The following is a 22133-nucleotide window of genomic DNA, read 5'->3' as shown; positions in this document are numbered from 1 at the left end:
CGCCACGGCCGCCGCCGCTCCCGCCGCCATCGCCGGCTGCCAGGCCCCAGCGCGCCTGCGCCTGCGCCCCGACCCCGCCCCCCTCCCCTCCGAGCATGCGCATCGCGCCCCGTGAAGCCGCGCCGGGCAGGGAGGCCGGGCGTGGGGACCGCGGGTCGGCGTCCTCGCCGCCGGGGCGGCCCACGCATGCGGACTGCCGATGCGGCCCGAGCCGGCGCCTGGCGGCCGGCGAGGCGGGCATGCGTACAACGGCGCTGAAGCCGCCGGGTGGGAATAGAGCATGCGCGCCACTTTGGGAGGGAAAGGGGGGGAAAAAAAGAAAAAGACAGCCCCCCGGTACCAGTAGGCGCATGCGCATTGGCTCTGGAGGGGGGAGCAAGTTGGGCTGCGAAGCTAAGAGGTTTCTCGGGTTGCTGCTGCGGCCCCCTGCGAGAAGGAGCTTTGGTTTTTGGTTGATTTCCCCGTGGCCCGTCCTCTTCCCTGCTCCTGGCAGTGAGTAGGGGGTCCTCGAAGTTGGGCCCGAAGGCAGAGCAGGGGCTGAGGAGGGCAGGGTGGGTGGGCTCAGCCAAGACAAGGCGAGGACTCAGCCAGGCCTGATAATAATGATGGCGTTTGTTAAGCGCTTACTATGTGCCAAGCCTGGGGAGGACACAAGGTGACCAGGTGGTCCCTCGTGGGGCTCACGGTCTTCATCCCCATTTGAAAGATGGGGTCACTAATCGGGGTCACCCCCGATTACACTGTAAGCCCGTCAGTGGGCAGGGACTGTCTCTATCTGTTGCTAATTTGTACATTCCAAGCGCTTAGTACAGTGCTCTGCACATAGTAAGCTCTCAGTAAATACTATGGAATGAATGAGGCCCAGAGACGTGGAGTGACTGGCCTAGAGTCACCCAGCTGGCAAGCAGCCGAGCCGGGATTTGAACCCATGACCTCTGACTGCCAAGCCTGGGCTCTTTCCGCCGAGCCACGCTGCTTCTCTAGTGGCAAGAGCCCTGGCTTGGGAGTCCCAGGTCGTGGCCTCCCATCCCACCTCCGCCACTTGTCTGCTCGGTGACCTTGGGAGAGTGGCTTCACTTCTCTGGGCCTCAGTGACCTCACCTGGAAAGTGGGGATGAAGACTGCCAGCCCCAAGTGGGACCAACTGATGGCCTTGATCTACCCCAACTCTTAGAAGAGGGCTTGGCACGTAGTAAGCACTTCATTCATTCAGTCGTATTTATTGAGGGCTGACCGTGTGCAGAGCACTGTACTAAGCGCTTGGAGTGTACCATTAGGCAACAGATGGAGCCAATCCCTGCCCAACAAAGGGCTCAATCTAAAAGGGGGAGACAGCAAAGCAAATAGGCATCAATACCATCAAAATAGATAAACAGAGTCACGGATCTAGACACATCATTAATAAAATAGAGTAATAAATAATATAGACAAGTGCTGTGCGGAGAGGAAGGGGGTAGAGCAGAGGGAGGGAGTAGGGGCAATGGGAAGGGGAGGAGGGAAAGGGAGGGTAATAAATACCCATATTCTCCCCATTCAGTCAATCCTATTTATTGAACGCTTATTGTGTGCAGAGCACTGTACTAAGCGCTTGCAGGCATGCAGCCAACCCCAAAAGTTTCTGTATTATTTGCCAACTTTCCGAGTTGCCAGTTGTAGGGCTCATTTCATAGACTGTCTTCCCTCCCACCTCTAGACTGTAAGGTCGTTGTGGGCAGGGAATGTGTTTGTTAATTGTTATGTCGCACTCCCCCAAGCGCTTAGTGCAGCGCTCAGCCCACCATAAACCTTCAATAAATACGACTGAATGAATACATTCAATCAATTGATGGTATTTATTGAGCGCTTCTTAGATGCAGAGCACTGTACTAAGCGCTTGGGAGAGTATACATTCCCTGCCCACAATGAGTTTACAGTCTACAGAGAGAGAGACATCAATGTCAGTAAGAAATTTACACACAAGATAACGTTACTTGTCTCGGAAGTCATCAGTCAATTTTTAGGGGGTTGTTATGATGAAGCCTGATAATTCTGTCTTTTATTTTCCCCCCTCTCAGCTTTACTGTTTACACGCAGTTACATGGGGCCTCAGTTTATAAGGGTGAGTCTTCCTGGGGGTAGGTATTAAGTCATTAACTCTGCTGTGAGTGGTTATTAAGGGTACCATGCCTGCAGGGCTCAGTCAGTAATAATCGTAATGGTGGTATTTGTTAAGTGCTTGCTATGTGCCAAGCAGTCTCCTAAGCTGTGGGGTAAGATAATGTACTTATATACATATCTGTAATCTGTTTATATTACTGTAAGCGAGTTGTCGGCAGGGAATGTCTGTTTAGTGTTGTGTGGTACTCTCCCAAGCGCTTAGTACAGTTCTCTGCACACAGTAAGTTTGCAGTAAGTATGGATGAATGAAGGAATGAAAGTACTGTCCTCTTCTTTCATCAGGCTCCAGTTTAAATAATCCGAGAGTGCAAAACATCCAACTAAGGGCCTGAGAGAGTTCACCAGGAGCAAGTCACTTTGCCTTCTACGAGTTAGACTGATCCAGACTAATTACAAGTAATGAAAGCCAGGGGAAGAATAATGGTGTAATAGGTAGTAATAATAATAATTATGGTATTTGTTAAGCGCTTACTACGTGCCGAGCACTGTCCTAAACACTGGTGGAGATACAAGGTAATCAGGTTGTCCCACGTGGGGCTCACAGTCTCAATCCCCATTTTACAGATGAGGGACCCGAGGCCCAGAGACGTGAAGTGACTTGCACAAGGGCACGCAGCAGACAAGTGGCGGAGCCGGGATTGGAACCCACGTCCTCTGACTCCCAAGCCCGTGCTCCTTCTGCTAAGCCACGCTGCTTCTCTAGTATGTCCAAATGAGATAACTTGAATAAATATTAGAATGTACAAATAGGTACACCTACGTACATGCTTGGTTCAAGTTGGATTAAAATATATAACTCTAAAGATAACTGTTGAGTTGGCGCAAGTAGAGCTTTGTGACTTATTCAGGTTAGGCTTTCACCAATCGATCATATTTATTGAGTGCTTACTATGTGCAAAGCACTGTAGTAAGCGCTTGGGAGAGTATAATACAACAGAATTAGCAGACACATTCCCTGATCACAAAAAGCTTACAGTCTAGTGGGGGAGAGAGACATGAATAGGAATCGAGAGGTAATTAATATACAATTTATAATTTAAAGATGTGGACGTAAGTGTAGTTTCATGATGATGTGGGAGCTTTGAAAATGTGTCAGACCAGGGTCTGGTGGATTTGAGTGGAGGACCAGACCGGGGAATAAAGGGTGAGTAAAGGGTTAGAGGCAAGAGAGGCAAGAGTGAGGTGAACTTGGGAGGAGTGAAGAGAACTGAGATATAAAATGGATATTGCTGATGGCATTGGAAATTTGTGAGGAATAGAAGAATATTTGTCAGCCGATATTTCAAGAAGATCATCAGGGTGGCAGTGTGTAGCAGGAGTGGAAACTCTTCATTTTAAGCTTGGGGCACACTTGGAGAAGGGCACCTTGGGAGTGAGAGATGGAAATAATAATGATGGTATTTCTTAAGTGCTTACTATGTGCCAAGCACTGTTCTAAGCGCTGGAAAGAGAGGGAGAAACAGGAGGAGAGAGAAGAAATGGCAGCTCGATTTTAGAGAGGTTATGGCTGTATTTGCGAAATGCTTGGAAGAGAGGAAGTCACGCCCCAGAGTAGCTTGATTGTCTAAAGATATTTAACAGACATCACAGCAAATCCCCAAATTATTGACAGTAGGAGAGAAAAACAGTCCAACTTTACACTAGCTGTTCCTCCCAAACTAACTCTGACTGTACCGTATTTGCATGTCTCCTGCCAATTACCTGTTGTTAATGTCTTTTCTCCTGCATGGAATATTTCCTAATACTTCTTCCTAATCACTTCCTTCATCACCTTCAAAGCCCTCCTGGAGGGCAACCTTCTTCAGGAAGCATTGCCTAAAAAATTCCCACCTTCCTGGGCATGAGCTTCCTCACCACACATATGCATATCTGCTTTATCATTTAATCATTTACTTTTGTTTTTAATCCTTTACATCTATGTTTTTCTTTGCTGACTCTATTTAGGAATTTATGTCACCTTGTCTTCCCCTTTAACCTGTAAGCTCCTTGAGAGTAGGGGACTGTGTCTTTTATTTCTGTTATATGTTTCTAAGAACCTAGTTCAGTACTCTGTACAGAGTAGATCCTCATTAAATGCTGCACCCCAGGGTCTGATGAAAGGAGGTTAGCCTTGAGGCTTCAGGCTTAGCCAGAGAGGGTGACAGGCCTCACTGAGGGGAGATTGTGAGCAAAAAAAGTGGGGAAAGTCTCCAATAGCAGGTCAGTCAATCAATCATTCATATTGATTGAGTGGCTACTTGGTGAAGTGCGTAATACTGTGCTAAATATTAGGGAGAGTATAGAATTTATAGATCCCTGTCTTTGCAGTCTAGCAGGGGAGACAGTAAAATAAATTGCAGTTCATTTGTTTTTATTGAGAGTTTACTGTGTGCAGAGCACTGTAGTTAGAAGGGAGGAATAGAGTAAAATATGTACTTAAATTCTATGGGAGGTTGTAAGTGCTTGGGTGGCACAGGAGGGCCCAAGTGTCAGAATATAGGCAGAGAAGATTAGAAATCAGTCAGTAAGGCCTCCTGGAGGTGTTGTGATTTCAGAAGGACTTTGGAGATAATGAGAGCAGTGGATATGAAGGGAGGGAGTCCAGGCACAAGGGTGTGAGGGAGCAAAAGAGCAGTGGTGGGAGAATCAAGAACGAAGTCCACTAGGAGCTAATAGTTAAGAAGATCAAAGAGCACTGACTGGGGTGTAGTGCAAGAAGAAGACTGAGCCTGTTGTGGAGTAAGGATTGTCTCTATCTCTTGCCAAATTGTACTTTCCAAGCGCTTAGTTCAGTGCTTTGTACACAGTAAGCGCTCAATAAATACGATTGAATGACAAATAGGAGAGAGAGAGAGTGGAGTGAGTACCTCAGAGCCAGCTGACGGGTTTCTGCTTGATGTGGCAAGGAATGGGTAGCCATTGAAAGTTTTTGAGGAGTACGGAGGTATGTGCAGAATGACATTTTAGAAAAATAATCCAGCAGCAGAATGAACTATGGTCTGGAGAGGGGAGAGACTGGAGGCAGGGAGGCCAGTGATGAAGATGATGCAGTAATAATAATAATAATAATAATGTTGGTATTTGTTAAGCGCTTACTATGTGCCGAGCACTGTTCTAAGCGCTGGGGTAGACATAGGGGAATCAGGTTGTCCCACGTGGGGCTCACAGTCTTAATCCCCATTTTACAGATGAGGGAACTCAGGCACAGAGAAGTTAAGTGACTTGCCCACAGTCACACAGCCGACAAGTGGCAGAGCTGGGATTTGAACTCATGAGCCCTGACTCCAAAGCCCGTGCTCTTTCCACTGAGCCACGCTGCTTCTCCAATTTGCAGTAATCAAGCCAGGATATAACACACGCCTAGATCGATTTGGTAGCCATTTGGAAGGAACGGAAGGAGCGGATCCTGGAAATGTGGCCAAAGTACTGGCGTGATTTAGCAACAGACTGAATATGGGGGTGGAAAGAATGGATGGAGTCCAGGAAAATGCCAAGGTTACTGGCCCGAGAGATGCCGGCACTGGTGTGTTGTTTGATTGTGATGGGAAAGTTGGGTGGAGGAGGGGTTTTAAGAGGGAAGATGAGAGAAGTTCGGTTTTGGACATACTGGGGTTGAGGTGATTCAAGTGATGGTAAGGCATACCTGTAAGCGATGTCGCGGAGACAGAAAGAAACGTGAGTTTGCAGAAAAGGAGAAAGGTCTGGGTTAATGAGGTAGATTTGGGTCAAACCCATAGAGGTGGTAGTTGAAATTGTGGGAGCGTATGAGGTTCTCAAAAGAGCAAGTGTAAATTGAGAAGAGAAGGGCCAAATGGACAGGAACCAAGAAAGAGTGAGTGGACATCAGAGACTGAGAAAGTGTGAGTGGACAATGGGTACTTCCCCCTCACCCCCAACACCACTTTCCCCCAGTCAGGGAGGGACAAAAGAGTGGAGAGGAAGTAAGCCAGGAGAAGGGGAATGCTGGAGCCAAAGGAAAGACTATTAGAAAAGCAGTACGGCCTAGTAGATAAAGCACAGCTATTCTATTTAAGCTTTTTTTGAGTGAAATAAGTAATCTTTTAGCTTCTTGTTTGTCCCTAGGCTCAAAAGTAGAAGTTGGCACATGAGATGGACAGGGAATTGATTTATTGTCTTATTCCCAGTATCAGATAATAATAACGGGGTTGTTTATTAAGTGCTTAATATGTGCCAGGCACTAGGCCAAGAATAAGGTACAAGGTAATCAGAGTCTCTGTCCCACAAGGGTCTTAGAGGGAGAAAGTAGAGGTTATTTTATCCCCATTTTACAGATGAGGAAACTGAGCATCATGGAAGCTGTGACTTGCCAAGGTCACACGGCAAGCAAGTGGCAGAGCCGGGACTAGAACTCACTCTGGTCTCTCGACTCTCCATCCTGTGCTTTTCCCCCTAAGCCATTCTGACTCTATAAAGCATATTTGTTTTGTGTATACAGTAACTTCAGGGAATTGTCTTTAGAGGATTCTTCTGAGAAAGATGTTCCTAACCTTTTCTTGAAAATCAGTGAATAAATAACTCAGTTGTTGGAATCATCCTTCTAGTGAATAAGCAAGTGTATTTGGGTATGAGAAAAAAACGGATTTTTGTTCCCTTGTCTAATGATATCTACCACAGATTTTTGAAGGATCACTATCTTTGTGGACACTTGCAGGCAACAGTAAGGATCAGTATTGGAAATTGCAAAAGTGTGGTGGGTTCAACGTGGAGGGTTAAGTGTGGACCTTCAACTAATACAAAATTAGGAAGGAAGAAACAGCCTTAAACCTGCCTAGTGGTGGTTCACTTGTTTTAAGAAGTGAAGATTATAACATCACTGGAATAACAGTCTGAACAAACAGCTAAACTAGTCTTTTATGAAATTATTAAATATTAAGCAAGAGAAATACTTCAGCATCTTGTTAAAATATTTTCTGAAATAATTGTCGGTGTGATTGGATCATTTGCTCACAACGATAGATCTAATTAGTAGTCCATTGTGATCTGTTTCATGAGATCTCCTTTAACGTTATGACCTTGAGACATCAATGAATTCGAGTGAGGCTGTGTTGTCAGTTCTTCTTCAACTTGGGAGTTGGATTCTCCTGTGGCATTCAGGAAAACTCACACTGGTTCTCACCTTGTGTGTGATACCATTCACATGCATGCAGCTGTTTCTTCTGACACGCCGTTGTGTTTTATCCAGTCATAGGAAGGTCTATCCACTTAGTGAAAACATACATTTTAGAACTGACTGAATTTTTGTTTGTAAAATGGGAGGAACATTGTTTACCCCAGAACGTTTTGGCTGGAACTTATTACGAATATATGCGTGCAGCCCGTGAGGTCTTTTGTTAATATGACAATGGCAATATCCGGATGTTGCACTTCCTGGTGTACTGAATTACCTGTTATATTGGGAGTAGTCACGAAGCCTCAGATCTTTATGGTAACGTTTTGTAATTCCCCAAAAAGTAATTATACATTTGAGCACGATTTTCACTGTTATCATAGCTTAGCCCAGGCGGCTTCCCTAGGAGACTGGTGGTTTCTCGGAGTGCCGATAGCCTGCATGTATTTTTAATTTTGCATAATTACATGGGCAGAAATTGCCAAGAAAGATGCCGGGAATAAGCCTCTTTGATTTGCCAGTTGATAGATTGTCAGTCGAAACTGCATTTGGATGTCACACCAAGCAAAATGAAAATGAGTAAGACTCATAGGACATGGTATTACTAGTCAGGCCCCTAGGACAGCTAACCTGCTAGTCCGGTTCTCATTGGTTCCAGGCTTCCAGCGAAGATTTGCTCACCGCTACCTGCCAAAGATCTTGCAGCCAGCTGGTTCACTTCAGAGTTACCACTGGAGCTCCGAACGGAGCCTTCTGCTTCCTGATTGTTTTAACTCTTTTGAGATACTGAGATGAGCTCTTCCCAATCCGGTAAAAACCTAAACAGTAGTCCTGAAAAGATAAATATTGTTAAGAAGTATTGATTATTAAGAAGTCTGGCTATGGGCCTGGGGCAGGGTATTAACTCATAGCCCTTCCCCTCCTCAGTGACAGGATTGTGGTGGGATTTATTGAGGGCCCCGGGCCAGGTAGTTAGAGCCGAGAATAGCAGTGAGGAGCCTCCTGTGCCCAGAGTTTGGTCTTCTGCAACTGCTGCCCAACAAGTAGCGTGTTGCCCAGTGGACAGAGCCCGGGCCTGGAAATCAGAAGGACCTGTGTTCTAACCTCTGCTCTGCCACTTGTCTGCTGTGTGACCTTGGGCAAGTTACTTCACTTCTCTGTGCCTCAGTTGCCTCATCTGTAAAGTAGGGATTAAGACTGAGAGCCCCATGTGGGACAGGGACTGTGCCCAACCCATTTGGCTTATATCCACCCCAGTACTTAATACAGTGCCTGGCATATAGTAACTGCTTAAAAAAACATTGTAGTTGTAGTGACTTTTGTTATAGCAAGTTCCTAGTGCATTTTGGCTTTCCATAGAATATGTTTCAATTTTGAGGAACCAATAAAAAAAAAAAAAAAGCAATCATCTTAGATTGTTTAAAGAGAAAGAAAAATAGGGCTAGAAGGGGATTTCAGGGGTTTTTTTAATGCGAAACCCATGCTGTAGTGCAGAAGCAATTTAGCTTGAATGCTTCCTCCTTATCATTGGCTTACCTAACTTGCCCTTAAAAGCTTTTAGGGAAGGGGATTCCAGTATCTTCAGCATTTCACAGTCTTGACAATATTAAAAAATTCCTTTATTATATCTAAATCTCTTTCGTTGTACTTCGCATCTACTTTCTTCCCTCAACAGCAGTATTATCCAAACCACATAACCACTATTTATAGATTTATAGACTGCTGACATGAGCCTCCTCTCAACATTTTCTACCTGGTTCTTTGAGTTTCTCCTTTAGGTGTTTTGATTCTTTTGGATGCTTTCCTGTTCACCCTTTCCAAGATCAACCGCAAACTTTTTGAAGTTCTGTTTTCCTTTCATTTGAACCAAAACTGTGTGCTTCTATGATGAACTGGTTCTCAATACTCACTTATGCTTTTCTAATTGCACCTGTGATATTCTTTCCAAACCCTGGTTTATTTACACTCTTCTTCTCTGTGTTCTCTGTAGAAATAAGCTGACATCGATAACCGATATGTCGCTCATCACAGTCCAGCTTGGTCAGTGTGGCAATCAGATTGGTTTTGAAGTTTTTGATGTTCTGTGCAGTGATGTACACAGTGCCCAGGGGCTGTGCTCCAAGAGGGAAAATGAAGCATATCAGGAGATTGGCAAGGAACGTTTCTTCACTGAGGAGAAAAATGGAGGTATGTTTGCTGTGTTCCTGAAGTGATCACCAGATCTTGTCCACTCATGTGGTGTCCGCTTATTTTTCCTTTGGATTCCAACTGATGTAGGGCCTCTTGGGACTCAAGATGAATGATAAAAGTATGTCCTCTTCACTGACAAGCATCTGGGAAAAAGTGCCCCTCTAAAGGGAAGCAACCAAGTACAAGGACTTATACATAAGTTCTGTGGGGTCAAGGGAAATTGGACTAAATAAATAGGGGATGCAGTAAGGAGGGAAAATAGGGTGGAAGGATGAGAGGTTAGTAAGGGAAGGTCTTCCTGTTAGAGATGTGGTACTAGTAAGGCTTTGAAGATAGGGAGAGTGGAGGTCTCATAGACGTGAAAAGGAAAGGTGCTTCAGAGCACAAGCAAGGGTTAATTGTAGGAGAGACAGGAGTGAGGCACTGTGAGGAGTTGTTATTAAAGGAGTGAAATTTGTGGGCTGGGTTGTAATGGAAGAGGAGCAAGGATCTATGGAAAGGAGCTGATTGATAGCTTTAAAGCCAATAGCAGGGAGATTCTGCTGGTTGTGAAGGTATGGCTGGGCAACCTTAGAAAGTAATTGAGGTGTGGGGAGGTGCACACAGAACGATTTTTTAGAAAAATGATCTGGACAGCAGAGTGAAATATGGCCTGGAGAGAGAAGAAGCTGGAAGCAAGGAGGTCAGTGATGAGGGCGATGCAGGTGTCAAGATGGGATACGACAGGTACTTCAGCAGTGCGGAGCAGTTTGGATGGATAAGAGCGGGGTGAATTCTGGAGATATTGGAAAGATAAAATCGATCAGATTTAGTAATGTATATCGGTTGAAAGAGAGAGATGAATGAAGGATAATACCAAGATTGAGAGCTTGTGAGACAGGGAGGATAGTAGCGTTGTCAACAATGATGGGAAGGAAGAGAGAGTTTGAGAGGGAAGGTAAGGTGTTCAGTTTGGGATATATTGAGTTTATGGTGACACTGAAACAAGCAGGTAGAGATGTTCTGGAAGCAGGAGGCAATGTGAGATTGCAGAGCTGGAGAGAGGTCAGGGCTGGAGATGTAGGTTTGGGAGTCATCGTACAGAGATGGTAGTTGAAGCTGTGGGAAAGAATGAGTTCTCCAAGGGAGTGGGTATAGATGGAGAAGAGAAGGGGACCCAGACCTGAGTTTTGAAAGATCTTCACAGTTAGGGGGTGAGAGGCAGGGGAGGAGCCTGCTTGATCATTCGAGAAGGAACAGACAGAGAGGAGGAGAACCAGGAGAGAACAGTGTCTGTGAAACCAGAAACCAGAAATGTTTCCATTTTAGAAAAAGATTCTAGCAATTTCAAGTGTGATGTAAAGAAGTGTTTTTATGATTTTGCTCTGCTTTTTCCCATTTATTTCTACTGTAAGATTCAGTATGTTACTGTGTAAGAGGTTACAAGCCTTTGGGGAAAGTGATTCTTGATTTTAAAGCCCTTCAAGAGAAAAAGACTACCTGGAAAGGTGTGTGAATCTATTTAAAAGTGAGGTTATTAAATGTAGTGGGTGAGGTGAGTTCCATCTCATGTAAAGTCTTTTCAACAAGGTAGCTAGGGCTCATTTAAAAAATTCATGCCTATTTCCTCTAGTTCCAGTTGCCCGGGCAGTTCTTGTTGATATGGAGCCTAAAGTGATAAGTCAAACACTGTCTAAAGCTGCTCAGTCTGGCAAATGGAGATACGGCAGTCACTCACATTTCTGTCAAAAAGAAGGTTCTGGAAACAACTGGGCCTATGGGTAAGAATATTTACAAATATTGTAGCGGTGCTACAAGTAGAGGGCTGAACGATCGAAATTTAAGGGACTTATCATCGGAATGATTCAGAAGCAGTGGTTTGATTTCACCCAAATTCGATATGTCCATTCCAACGAAATGGGACTGATGGCCTCATCAAGGCAGAGTTCTCAACCACCTTCACTGAAACAAAGAAGTTTTATCTTAGAAAGTCCCCTTCCTAATAGATACGCTAACTAGTTCTTTGATTTAAAAAAAATACTCCCTCATAACTCAGCTAGGCTTAACTGAATGCATCTTTGAGGTCTCTTCTACTCTTGCTTGCAAATGGGCCCAGTTGGGGCATATCTGATCCACAATCCCCTAAAGGTCTCACCGGCAACAGCCGGGACTTTCCCCGACCTGAATGCTGGCTCTTTATTGGAATTCCAGGGTCCCCAGCTTTCCACAGTCTGACAGGAATGCTTCCAGCTCTGGCCCTTTGAAAATTGGATTACTGGTAATATCCTACTATAGCCCAGCCCGCATACTCTGCTCCTCTAGCGCTAGCTTACTCACTTTGCCCCGACCTCATCTATCGTGCCGCCGACTCCTTTCCCACGTCCTCCCCCTAGCCTGGAACTCCCTCCCCCTCCGTATATGCTACAATACTACTCTCTCCAACCTCAAAGCTTTATTAAGGTCACGTCTCCTCCAGGGGGGCTTCCCCGATTAAGGCTTTGTTTCCCTCACTGCATCGTCTTTGCACTTCCATCTATGATCTTTAGACATTTGGTATTCACCCTAACCCCACAGCACTTACATACATGTCTTTAAATTATATATTATAAATCACTTATTTATATTAATGTCTGCCTCCCTCTCTAGACTGTAAGCTTGTCATGGGCGGGGAACATGCCTGCTAATTTTGTTGTACTCTTCCAAGGGCTTCATACAGTGCTCTGTATTTATTTATTGAGCGCTTACTGTATGCAGAGTATGAAGCACTCACTCTGCATACAGTAAGCGCTCAATAAATAAGATTGAATGAATGAATAAATGCAATTGATCAAATGATTCTCAACAGGAATATTGTTGTCGTCATCCCACGCCTCAACATTAACATCACTGCCCTTTCCAAACGCTCGGAATCATTGAGCATTCCTCTACTCAGTCAGTCCTTTTCTGGAGGCTGGGGCTGATGAGTTCGGAGAAAGATTTCCAAATCCTAGCCCCTCCTAAGTTAGCCTGGCCCCAGGAAATAGGCATGAGTCCCCAGAGGACAACCATGCAAGCCTTCCCTCTTTATATTAGAGGAAGAAAATGTTTTACTTTGCTAAAGAAACTTATTTATTATCAATGTAAAAGTTTAACTGCAATAAGAATTGTACAGGTGCACAATAGAGAACGAGGTTGTGTCAATTCAGGGTTAAAAGAGCATTGAAGCAGGTCCAGTAATGCAAAGTTCTCCTTGTATCTTTTGCTTTTTTTTGTTTTTTATGGTATTTGTTAAGTACTTATTATGTGCCAGGCACTCTGTTAATAAGCGCTAGGGTAGATTCATTCATTCAATTGTATTTGAGCACTTACCATGTGCAGAGCACTATACTAAGCGCTTGAGAGAGGTTGGACATAGTTCATATCCCACATGGGACTCGATCTTAATCCCCATTTTAGCGATGAGGTAACTGAGGCACAGAGAAGTGACTTGCCCCAGGTCACACAGCAGACACCTAGTGAAGTTGGGAATAGAACCCACGTCCTTTGACTCCCAGACTCATGTTATTTCCACTAGGCCATGCTGCTTCTCCAGCATTTTCCCTTCAAACCATGGTCCTGGTCCCCGCCCAGATCTCTGCATGTGCAATTTAGCTATCTGTCTATGAGCCCAGATCAGCTGCAGGACTTCTTCCAGCTCCTCCAGAACTGAGGTACTTTCTTCCCTCTCCTCAAAGGCAAAGCCTAAAGCATTTGTATCAGTCCGCAGATGCCTCCGCCCCCATCCTGATTCCTGAATTGGCATTGGTTCAATCAGGTGATGACATCAGGTCAGTTGTTTTCTCCCACTGCCTGCTTCCTTCCCCAGGCTGTGGGTGAATGGAAAGGGGAAGGACATTTGCGTAATCTCCTTCTGTTGCAACAGGCTGGTCCTTGAAGCAGATAGGAGAGGAAATGAGTGCCTGACTTCTTGGATAGAGCATGGGTCTGGGAGTCAGAAGGGCCTGGGTTCTAATCCCAGATCTGCCATTTGTCTGCTGTGTGACCCTGGGCAAGTCGCTTCACTTCTCTGTGCCTCAGTTACCTCATCTGTAAGGTGGGGATAGAGACTGTGTCCAACCCAGTTTGCTTGTATCCACCCCAGCACTTAGTACAGTGACTGGCATGTAATAAGTGCTTAACAAATACCATAATAATGATAATTATTATTCTCTCTGCCTCAATTACCTCATCTGTAAAATGGGGATTCAGACTGTGAGCCCAATGTGGACTGTGCGTACCCTGATTAGCATGAATCTACCCCAGTGCCTGGCACAAAATTCAGTGCCTGGCACAAAATTCAGTGCCTAACAGAAACCATAAAGAGTAAGTAGAGCTCAGCTCTTACATTTCACTTAGAATACAAGTAGCAGCACCTGGAAAGCCTTCTGTGACCTGGCTAGACCACCACAGCATCTCCTGAGAGTGGACTCCATTATAGAAACCATTTATTCATATTGATGCCTGCCTCCCCCTCTAGACTGTAAGTTCATTGTGATCAGGGAATGTGTCTGCTAATTCTGTTGTATTTTTCTTTACCAAGTGCTTGTATAGTACAATGTTCTGCACACGGTAAGTGTTCAGTTCATTCTGTCTTATTCATTGAGTGCTTACTGTGTGCGGAGCACACAGTAAATCATCTTCAATAAATATGATTGATTGATTCAAACAAGTCCCTAAACCTGGCACCATTTACTCTATTGCCTTAGAAAAAAAACAAAAATACTTACATTTGCCTGTTTCTTTTACTCTATACAGTTACAGTGTTCATGGACCCAAACATGAGGAATCCATCTTGAATCTGATTCAGAAGGAAGTGGAGAAATGTGACCGCTTGGGTGGATTTTTCACCGTCATGAGTATGGCCGGAGGCACAGGATCGGGCCTGGGAGCTTTCACCACTCAGAATATAAGAGATGCCTATCCAAATTCTTTTATAATGAACCACGTTATATGGCCATATGGAACTGGTGAGGTGTGAACACACTCTTACAGCTCTTTAAGTCTAATTTATAATGATTGTAATAATAATTGTGGTATTTGTTCAGCGCTTACTGTGTGCCAGATACTGTACTACGTGCTGGGGTGGATACAAATTAGTTGGACACAGTCCTTCTCCCACATGGAGCTCCCTGTCTTAAACCCCATTTTACAGATGAGGTAATTGAGGCCCAGAGAAGTGACCGGTCCAAGGTCGTACAGCAGACAAGTGGCTGAGCTGGGATTAGAACCCATGACCTTCTGTCTCCTAGGCCCGGGCTCTAGCCACTAAGCCATGCTGCTTCATGTTAAGCAATCCATCTGTGATATCTGTAGAGCACTTGCTGTATTCAGAGCATGTACTAAACACTTGGAAAAGTACAGTAATATGATCCCTGCCCTCAAAGAGCTGACAGTCTAGCAAGGGAACAGATGTTAAAATACATTACAGTTGGATAGGCAACTGAGTCTAAGGATATGTGTGTGAGTGTTATGGGGAAGAGGTGAGTTCCTAAGTGCTTCTGGGAGGAATGGACTCAAGTGCATAGGGGGCATAGAAGGAAAGGAAAATAGGGTGAGGAGGTGAGAGATTAGTCAGGGAAGACTTCTTCGAGAAGATAGGTTTTTAGTAGGGCTTTGAAGGTGGGGAGTCAGTCAATTGAATTTATTGAGCACTTACTATGTGTAGAGCACCGAATTAAGGGCTCGGAAGAGTACAATATAACCATAAATAGACACATTTCCTGGCCACAACGAGTTTACAGTCTAGAGGGGTGGATCAGACAGCATCTCCCACATGAGGCTCACAGTATAACTAGGAGAACCTGTGGAGAAGTGGAATTTTCCCACCCCAGCGCTTAATACATATATATATGATCCCACCACATTTAGGTTGGTGCTGGATCATTAATCTAATTCATTCTCCTGCCCATAGTTGAGGCTATGCCCCCTTATCCCACACAGATGATTAGGTACTGAACACTAAAACACCTTTTTAAAATCATACTATGTTCAGAGATCTCCAAGGAAGGAAATTCTATACTGTGTTGACCCTTTCCTAAGTCACCAACCTTAGTGATTCCTTTGTTATCAATATAAATTATTTCAGCTGAACGTTCTTGTGGGCGTTTTCAGTGTGCTTGGGAAATAGCTACCCATTATCCAGAGAGCAGGTCTAATTCTGTTACATTGTATATATTAAGTGCTCAGTAAATTCCATCGATTGATTATTCTTTAGCCTTTTCTCCAAAATAATAAACTCAATACTTTTAAACTGTTTTCTAGTCTTTGAAATCAGATTTCTCTCCAGTGAGGATGAGGCACTAGGAACCCATTGTCCAATTAAGAGAAGTATTAAAATATATTTTGATTAAGGGAATGATTAAGAGAAGAAAAGGTACCCTGAATTCATTTTTGCCTCTTTTTTTTGCCCCCAGGTTATTGTCCAGAACTATAATTCAGTTCTGACTCTTTCTCACCTGTATCGCTCTTCAGATGCCCTCCTTGTTCATGAAAATGATGCCATCCACAAGATCTGTGCTAGGTTGATGAATATTAAACAGATCTCCTTTAGGGATGTAAATCAAGTCATTGCACATCAGTTGGGAAGTGTATTCCAGCCTACCTCCTCCTCTGAAGGTTCACCTCAATGCAGAAGAAATCCACTAGGTATCGTACTCACTTAACTCCTTGCTTTTCAGAGGTAGGTTCATTACGTTTCTGAGACCTTGAAATCTGATTCATTGTCTCATTCTCTGCCTGTGATGATGTCAAAAAAGAGATTTGCTTTAGAGTGCTAGAGTGGTGTGTGCTGCTCATCATAATTCATAATCATATGGTTCGCTTGCTCAACTTTTTAAATCTTTCCTGCCAGTAAATAGATTTTTTTTAGGAAGAAAATCCCCAAGGGGTACTTAGTGGACATTCTAAATGAAAAGGCAGTGGAACCTTTGCAAGTATTTTGTTTTCCATCAATAGAGAGTAGTTTCCAGTAATTCTGATTTTTGAACCATTATTTCAGCTTTGGCAAATGTGCATTGAATCCCTAGTGCTCAATGAAGCTCACGTAGAGTCACATTTTCCCTGAACTCTTCTTTCACAACATCAGTGAATTGAAGCAATCTTGGCCTTTGAGGCCAAATATGTAATTGGTTCCCAATAGTCAATTCCTGACATGTTTTTAGTGAATATCAACAGTGCGAGGTCATTTAGTTCAGAGATGTTTCTTCTTTCTAGGAGACTTGATGCAGAGCTTAGTTCCCCACCCTGAATTCAAGATGTTGGGTCTTCGTAACATTCCTCAGATGGCTGAGAAGTCCCTGGCATACAGTTCATTTACTTGGGCTGGGCTCATCAAGCATTTGAGACAGATGCTTATTTCTAGTGCAAAAATGGAAGAAGGTAAGACGTGTATTTTGAAACCACAAAACCCACCAGCTAGGACAAATTCCTTTCCTGTAACTTGCGAATCCAGATTTGGGCCAGAGGACACAGAAGGCTTTCCTTCACCCACCTAGGGCGGCTCTTGCCAGAATTCAATCTGGGTCCCAGGAGATTTCTCCCCAGTAAGTCAGCTGATTCATTTCTCAAAAGTCTTACAACTCAGTATTATGCATATTAAGAGTATTGAGTTGGGCAAACAAGGAAAGGTACATTTTCCTGTAGATTGCTTCACGTTGTCCTTCTGGTCCAGTCTCCTGTCTCTAGAGAGGTGAATGATGAAACTATCCTTTTGTTGTCAAGGTATCAGTAACATTTAAGTGTGGACAGTGTGTGAGACAAATAACATATGCAATAATAATAATAAGGCTCTTTGAGAGTGTATGACCATCTGATAGGAATGGAAAGGACTTTTTGGGAGTTGGACATTTTATTACTTTGCAAAAGAGTAACAGGAGATGTTTCACCTGAACAGACTGAAAGGATGTGAAGTATTGCACATTATTTCTAAACTGAAACATCTGTCCTTTCTCTCTAGGAATTGACTGGCAGGTACGACCGCCTTGGCTAGGATGCCGTGCAACTGAGAGAGGCCCTCTCAAGAAGGAGCTCCATTTTAACACTTCTATTGCTAACTTGGTTATTCTCCGAGGAAAGGATGTTCAGAGTGCGGATTTAGGTAAGTAGAAGCGAAGGCAAGTTTATGGAGAACTTTGCTGAAGGAAGCAGAAACTGTGTGCTTGTTCCTGTGGCCAGTTAGGGAAAAGTACACTAATCCCTAAATTGCTAGGGATTAGCGCACTTCAACTAGGGAGTCGACCAGTTGGAACAATATTGCTGTTGTTGGCTCTGGGTTAAGCTGGCAGCGCTTTGGGTTCAAGTCTGATTGATTGAGCCTAGCAGAATCATATAAAGAGAGTTAAATCGTTCCCTCACGCCACAGCCCTAAAATAACTCTTTCATAAGAGGGTCTTTTAAGGAAAAATGGCTTGATTGTTTTCGTTATGCTTATTTTTCAGAAAAAAATATCCTTGTAATAAACCATAATTAAAAGAATGGGTGCTGCTATTCCCTCTGTAGGCAGTTTTAAAGATCCAGCCTTATACACTTCCTGGTTACAGCCCGATGCCGCTTTCTGTGAATGGAGAACTCCCCGAGCCTTTAACAAGTATGAGAAATCGGCAACTCTGGTCAGCAATAGCCAGTTCCTGCTAAAACCACTCGATACCATAGTAGGCAGAGCTTGGAACATGTTCGCCTCAAAGTAAGTAGAAAATAAGTTTTAAATAAATATGTCTCCTGCTGCCTCAGTTTCTCCAATTGCATATTGGGCACACCAACATCTCATTTAGTCACTGCACGCAAATCGGGAATTCCTGATGTCAGCTATGGTACACTTGGTTCTGGGGATTAAGACTGCGAACCCCCTGTGGGACATGGGCTGGGTCCAGTCTGATCATCTTGTATCTACTCCAGCCCTTAGTAGAGTGTCTGGCTTAACAAATGCCAGTAAAAAAAAAAAATCTTGTAATGAACAAAATCTCAGTTACTCTTCAAGCCCTGTGGGCTGCCAGAATATTTGTTTAGGCAATAAGAAAGTCACTCAGGTGCCCTAAAGTCAGATTCAAAGAGTCTGGCCTGAACACAGCAAAATGGTAAGACACAAACACCAACACTGTCCTGAAATTGCATTGAAAAAAATACTTTATGTTTGAAACTCTTAACCAGTCCAAGCTAATTAGTTTTGACTAATATCCACCCCCTTTATCTCCAGAGATTTAGTGAAACTCCCCAAGATGTGTGTGTATATATATGTATGGGGGGGTGTATATTATATATAGGTAAGAAAAATGCTTCATACCATATTATTGTGTTATTAGTACACAAATTATTATTGTATTAGCACATCTTTCCAACTAAGAAAAAAAAGCAGGTGCTTGTATATTTTACTTTTAGTTAAGCTTTGAATGTTTTTCTTGTTCAAATGGAAGCAGCATGGTTTAGTGGGTGGAGCACGGGCCTGGGAGTCAGAAGGACCTGGGTTGTAAGCCTGACTCTGCCACTATGTGGCTTTGGGCAAGTCATTTAAGTTCTCTGTGCCTCAGTACTTCATCTGTAAAATTGGGATTAAGACTGTGAGCCCCATGAGGGACATGAACTGTGTCCAACCAGATTAGCGTATTTCTACCCTAGTGCTTAATGCTTGACAAATACCATAAAAAAAAAAAAAGAATAGGAACCAAAGCAGCTGATCCCTTAGAAGGGTCAGGAGGGAGCTTTTCTTCAGGAGATCTTCCTCCAGCCAATAGAAATTAGGGCACCAGGTCAGAAATAGGAAATAGCTACATTCTGCTACAGTGAACACTAAGGAATGAGAAGACTTTCTTTGGAAACGGATGGAGGAAATCTGTTCCGAAGCTACAGGACCCAGTACCTGCAGAGAGTGTTCAAAGACTGTAGTGACTGTAGTTTTGTGCAGCCCGACTCACATTCTCAGTTTCGTCCTTGGGAATTCAAGCGAATAGATGGACAGAGGGGCAACTGTTGAGAAACAGCACATCTCTTAAGGGTTCCAGAGAATAAAAAAATAAATTTTTATAACAGATTTCCCAGAGTAAAAAAGGATAGGCTTGAAAAATAAATAAATAAAATCATTCCTATACACCATGTGTTAAGTAGTAGAACTTCCAAGATTTTAAATAACAGTAGTTTTTGGTAAGTGCTTACTGTATGCTGAGCACTGTACTGAGTGCCAGGGTAGATACAAGACAATCATGTTGGACAGAGTTCCAGTCCCTCTTGGAGCTCTCAATCTAAATGAAAGGGAGAACAGGTATTGATTCCCCTTTTTCCAGATGAGGAAACTGAGGCCCAGAGGAATGAAGCGACTTGGCCAAAGTCACATAGCTGGCAAGCGGCAGAGTCAGGATTAGAACCCAGGGCCTCTGACTCCCAGACCCATGCCTTTTCCACTACATCACACTGCTTCTCAAAATATACATGGTCAGCATTGTGACTCCTTTGCTGTGAATTGTTCAAGCCCAGGTGAAAAATTATTTTTACATTCTGTTAAAATGCAGCTCAGTGGCTGATATCCCATGTATCTTAAACCTCATCCTGTTTCCATTACAGAGCCTATGTTCACCAGTACACAAAGTTTGGCATGGAGGAAGAGGATTTTCTGGATAGTTTCACAGTTCTGGAACAGGTTGTTGCCAGTTACAGTAATCTTTAACCTTGGACCGTAGGAAGAGAGTCAAGAAGAAGATGGATATTTCTAGCAGGCTTGGTTTCAAAAGACTTCCTAAATTCAGTACTGTGAGGTTTCAAGCCCTGTCCTCCTAAAACAGATCTTGGGTACACAGGAGTAAGCAAAGGAAATGATTTCCTGCAGAGGAGTAATGTTTTCAATGAAAATATCTTGTGCTCCGTAAAGGAGCTTCTAAGGAAGTTATATTAACCCTGGGCTGGAGCCTGCCTGGGTTCTTTTCAAAGGATAGGCTGGCCCTTTGGCCCCAAGGTGCTTGTTTAAAACTCGCTATGGGCAGGGAATATATCTGTTACATTGTTGTATTCTCCCAGCATAGTGCTCAGCGCACATTCTGCCCTCAATAAATATGATCGAGCGATTGACTGAATCCTTTTTCACCAAAAGCGAGGGCCTCAAATCCCAAGTCCAATCTGAGGGAGGGTGATTTTAGCCCATGCGTGGCCGAGACACTCCTAGAAAAAGGATGAAACGTCTCTGCTTATGAATGTCTTATGAATTTTCTCCCCATCTTCCTAATGGCAGGGTACACCACTTGTCAACTGTGTGACTGTGGGCAAATCACTTAACTTCTCTGTGCCTCAGTTTCCTCATCTGTAAAATGAGGATTAACCGTGAGCCTCACGTGGGACAACCGGATTACCCTGTAACTACCCCAGCGCTTAGAACAGTGCTCTGCACATAGTAAGCGCTTAACAAATACCAACATTATCATTATATTGCGGGGAGAATGACGGAAACTACAATTCTGGTGGAAAACACATGGGCAAGTCAATGAGTGTTTTCCACCACCAGAGGGGGTCACTGCCCCACTCTTCACGGTTGGTTTTGAATTCTAACAATTGTTCAATTTTTGTCTTGGGAGGAATAGCCATTGTAATGTTTTGGGCTCATATGCCGTTACCAACCCTCAGCACCAGCTCTGAGCTGGTTTAACTCAGCATCTGTCTAGTATAGATGGAACAGGGAAAACCCCAGAAAGGCTTAATTTAGTACAATTGATCACTGAAACTCTGGCACGTGTAATTTCCATTTACGGTTTAGGGAGAAAATTAACTCTATGTTTTTGGTAGTCACCCAAGCCAGAACCTTCCCATAGTTGGTTTCAGGCACATGTCTGAAAGGTGCCTGTGCTTTTAGGGGTGCCTGCCTCAGAGGGAGTCATTTCTACTGACAAAGAAAGATCTGACTAGTGAATTCAATCAGTAAATTAGACTTGACAGGCAGTGTGATAATTTAGGCTAAACTATCTCAGTTTCAACTGTGAGGGGCGAGGTGGAGGTTTCAGAATTTGACTCAGCCCCAAAAGACTTGTTTGCAAGAGTGGTGACCGTGGAATAATTAATTTACCAAAAAGCATATTTCGAGCACTTCACAGTACTGCCTTACCGGTAGCTGTTGTTTTTATATAAAGAGATGACAATCCACTGTTTCGTTTGTTTCTTCTTTTTCCTTCAATCTGGAAACAATTACTTTTTTGCTGTTTCTTATCAACTGTTGCTAGGATTAAAAATCCCGGGATCTATCTTATTTCTAAAGAATGCAACAAATGGTCTGTACATTTGCTAATTTAAGGGCACACCCTATTGCTGCATCGAGTTAACCCATGACTATTTCTAAAACAAATCACACTTTTTCATGTGAAGTTTAAAAACTAACCACTTCAGTAAAGAAGCCTTGGGGTGAATTGGATTTTTTTAATCTAAAGAAATGTTAATGCATACTTGTATATATTATTTATTACTCTGTTTTACTAATGACATGTATATATCTATGATTCTATTTATCTTGATGGTATTGATGCCTACTTGTTTTGTTGTCTGTCTCCCCTGTTGAGACTGTGAGGCCACTGTTGGGCAGGGATTGTCTCTATCTGATGCCGAATTGTACATTCTAAGTGCTTAGCACAGTGCTCTGCACATAGTAAGCGCTCAATAAATATATTTGAATGAATGAATGATCTAATTGGTGATCAAATCTATTAGTAATTCACCTTTG

The 22133-nt window shown here is 43.6% G+C and overlaps 1 protein-coding gene across 4 annotated transcripts; it reads left to right on the top strand.

Moving 5' to 3' along the window:
* Positions 1-368: 368 nt before the first annotated feature.
* Positions 369-20710, top strand: TUBD1 (tubulin delta 1). Of its 4 annotated transcripts, XM_029082431.1 has the most exons (10): positions 369-492; positions 2055-2098; positions 9255-9451; positions 11067-11214; positions 14207-14423; positions 15865-16096; positions 16664-16828; positions 17406-17546; positions 17948-18131; positions 20000-20710. In XM_029082431.1, exons 3-10 carry the CDS (start codon positions 9280-9282, stop codon positions 20100-20102), a joined length of 1362 nt encoding a protein of 453 aa, XP_028938264.1. In that variant the 5' UTR covers positions 369-492; positions 2055-2098; positions 9255-9279; the 3' UTR covers positions 20103-20710. The 4 variants fall into 4 exon arrangements, with proteins under 4 accessions (XP_028938264.1, XP_028938267.1, XP_028938265.1 ...); XM_029082434.1 differs by lacking the exon at positions 2055-2098; XM_029082432.2 differs by lacking the exons at positions 369-492; positions 2055-2098 and adding an exon at positions 6470-8074.
* Positions 20711-22133: the final 1423 nt, after the last annotated feature.

Source organism: Ornithorhynchus anatinus, chromosome 17 (assembly GCF_004115215.2).
Source record: "Ornithorhynchus anatinus isolate Pmale09 chromosome 17, mOrnAna1.pri.v4, whole genome shotgun sequence".
Taxonomy (NCBI): domain Eukaryota; kingdom Metazoa; phylum Chordata; class Mammalia; order Monotremata; family Ornithorhynchidae; genus Ornithorhynchus; species Ornithorhynchus anatinus.
This window is presented reverse-complemented; position numbering and strand designations above follow the sequence as displayed.

Bases quoted from the DNA above. Each gene is read 5' to 3' on its own strand.
- TUBD1 (XM_029082434.1), top strand. From the start codon at position 9,280: ATGTCGCTCATCACAGTCCAGCTTGGTCAGTGTGGCAATCAGATTGGT. The intron at 9,452-11,066 runs GTATGTTTGCTG...TATTTCCTCTAG, and splicing joins CACTGAGGAGAAAAATGGAG to TTCCAGTTGCCCGGGCAGTT. The intron at 14,424-15,864 runs GTGTGAACACAC...TTTTGCCCCCAG, and splicing joins GGCCATATGGAACTGGTGAG to GTTATTGTCCAGAACTATAA.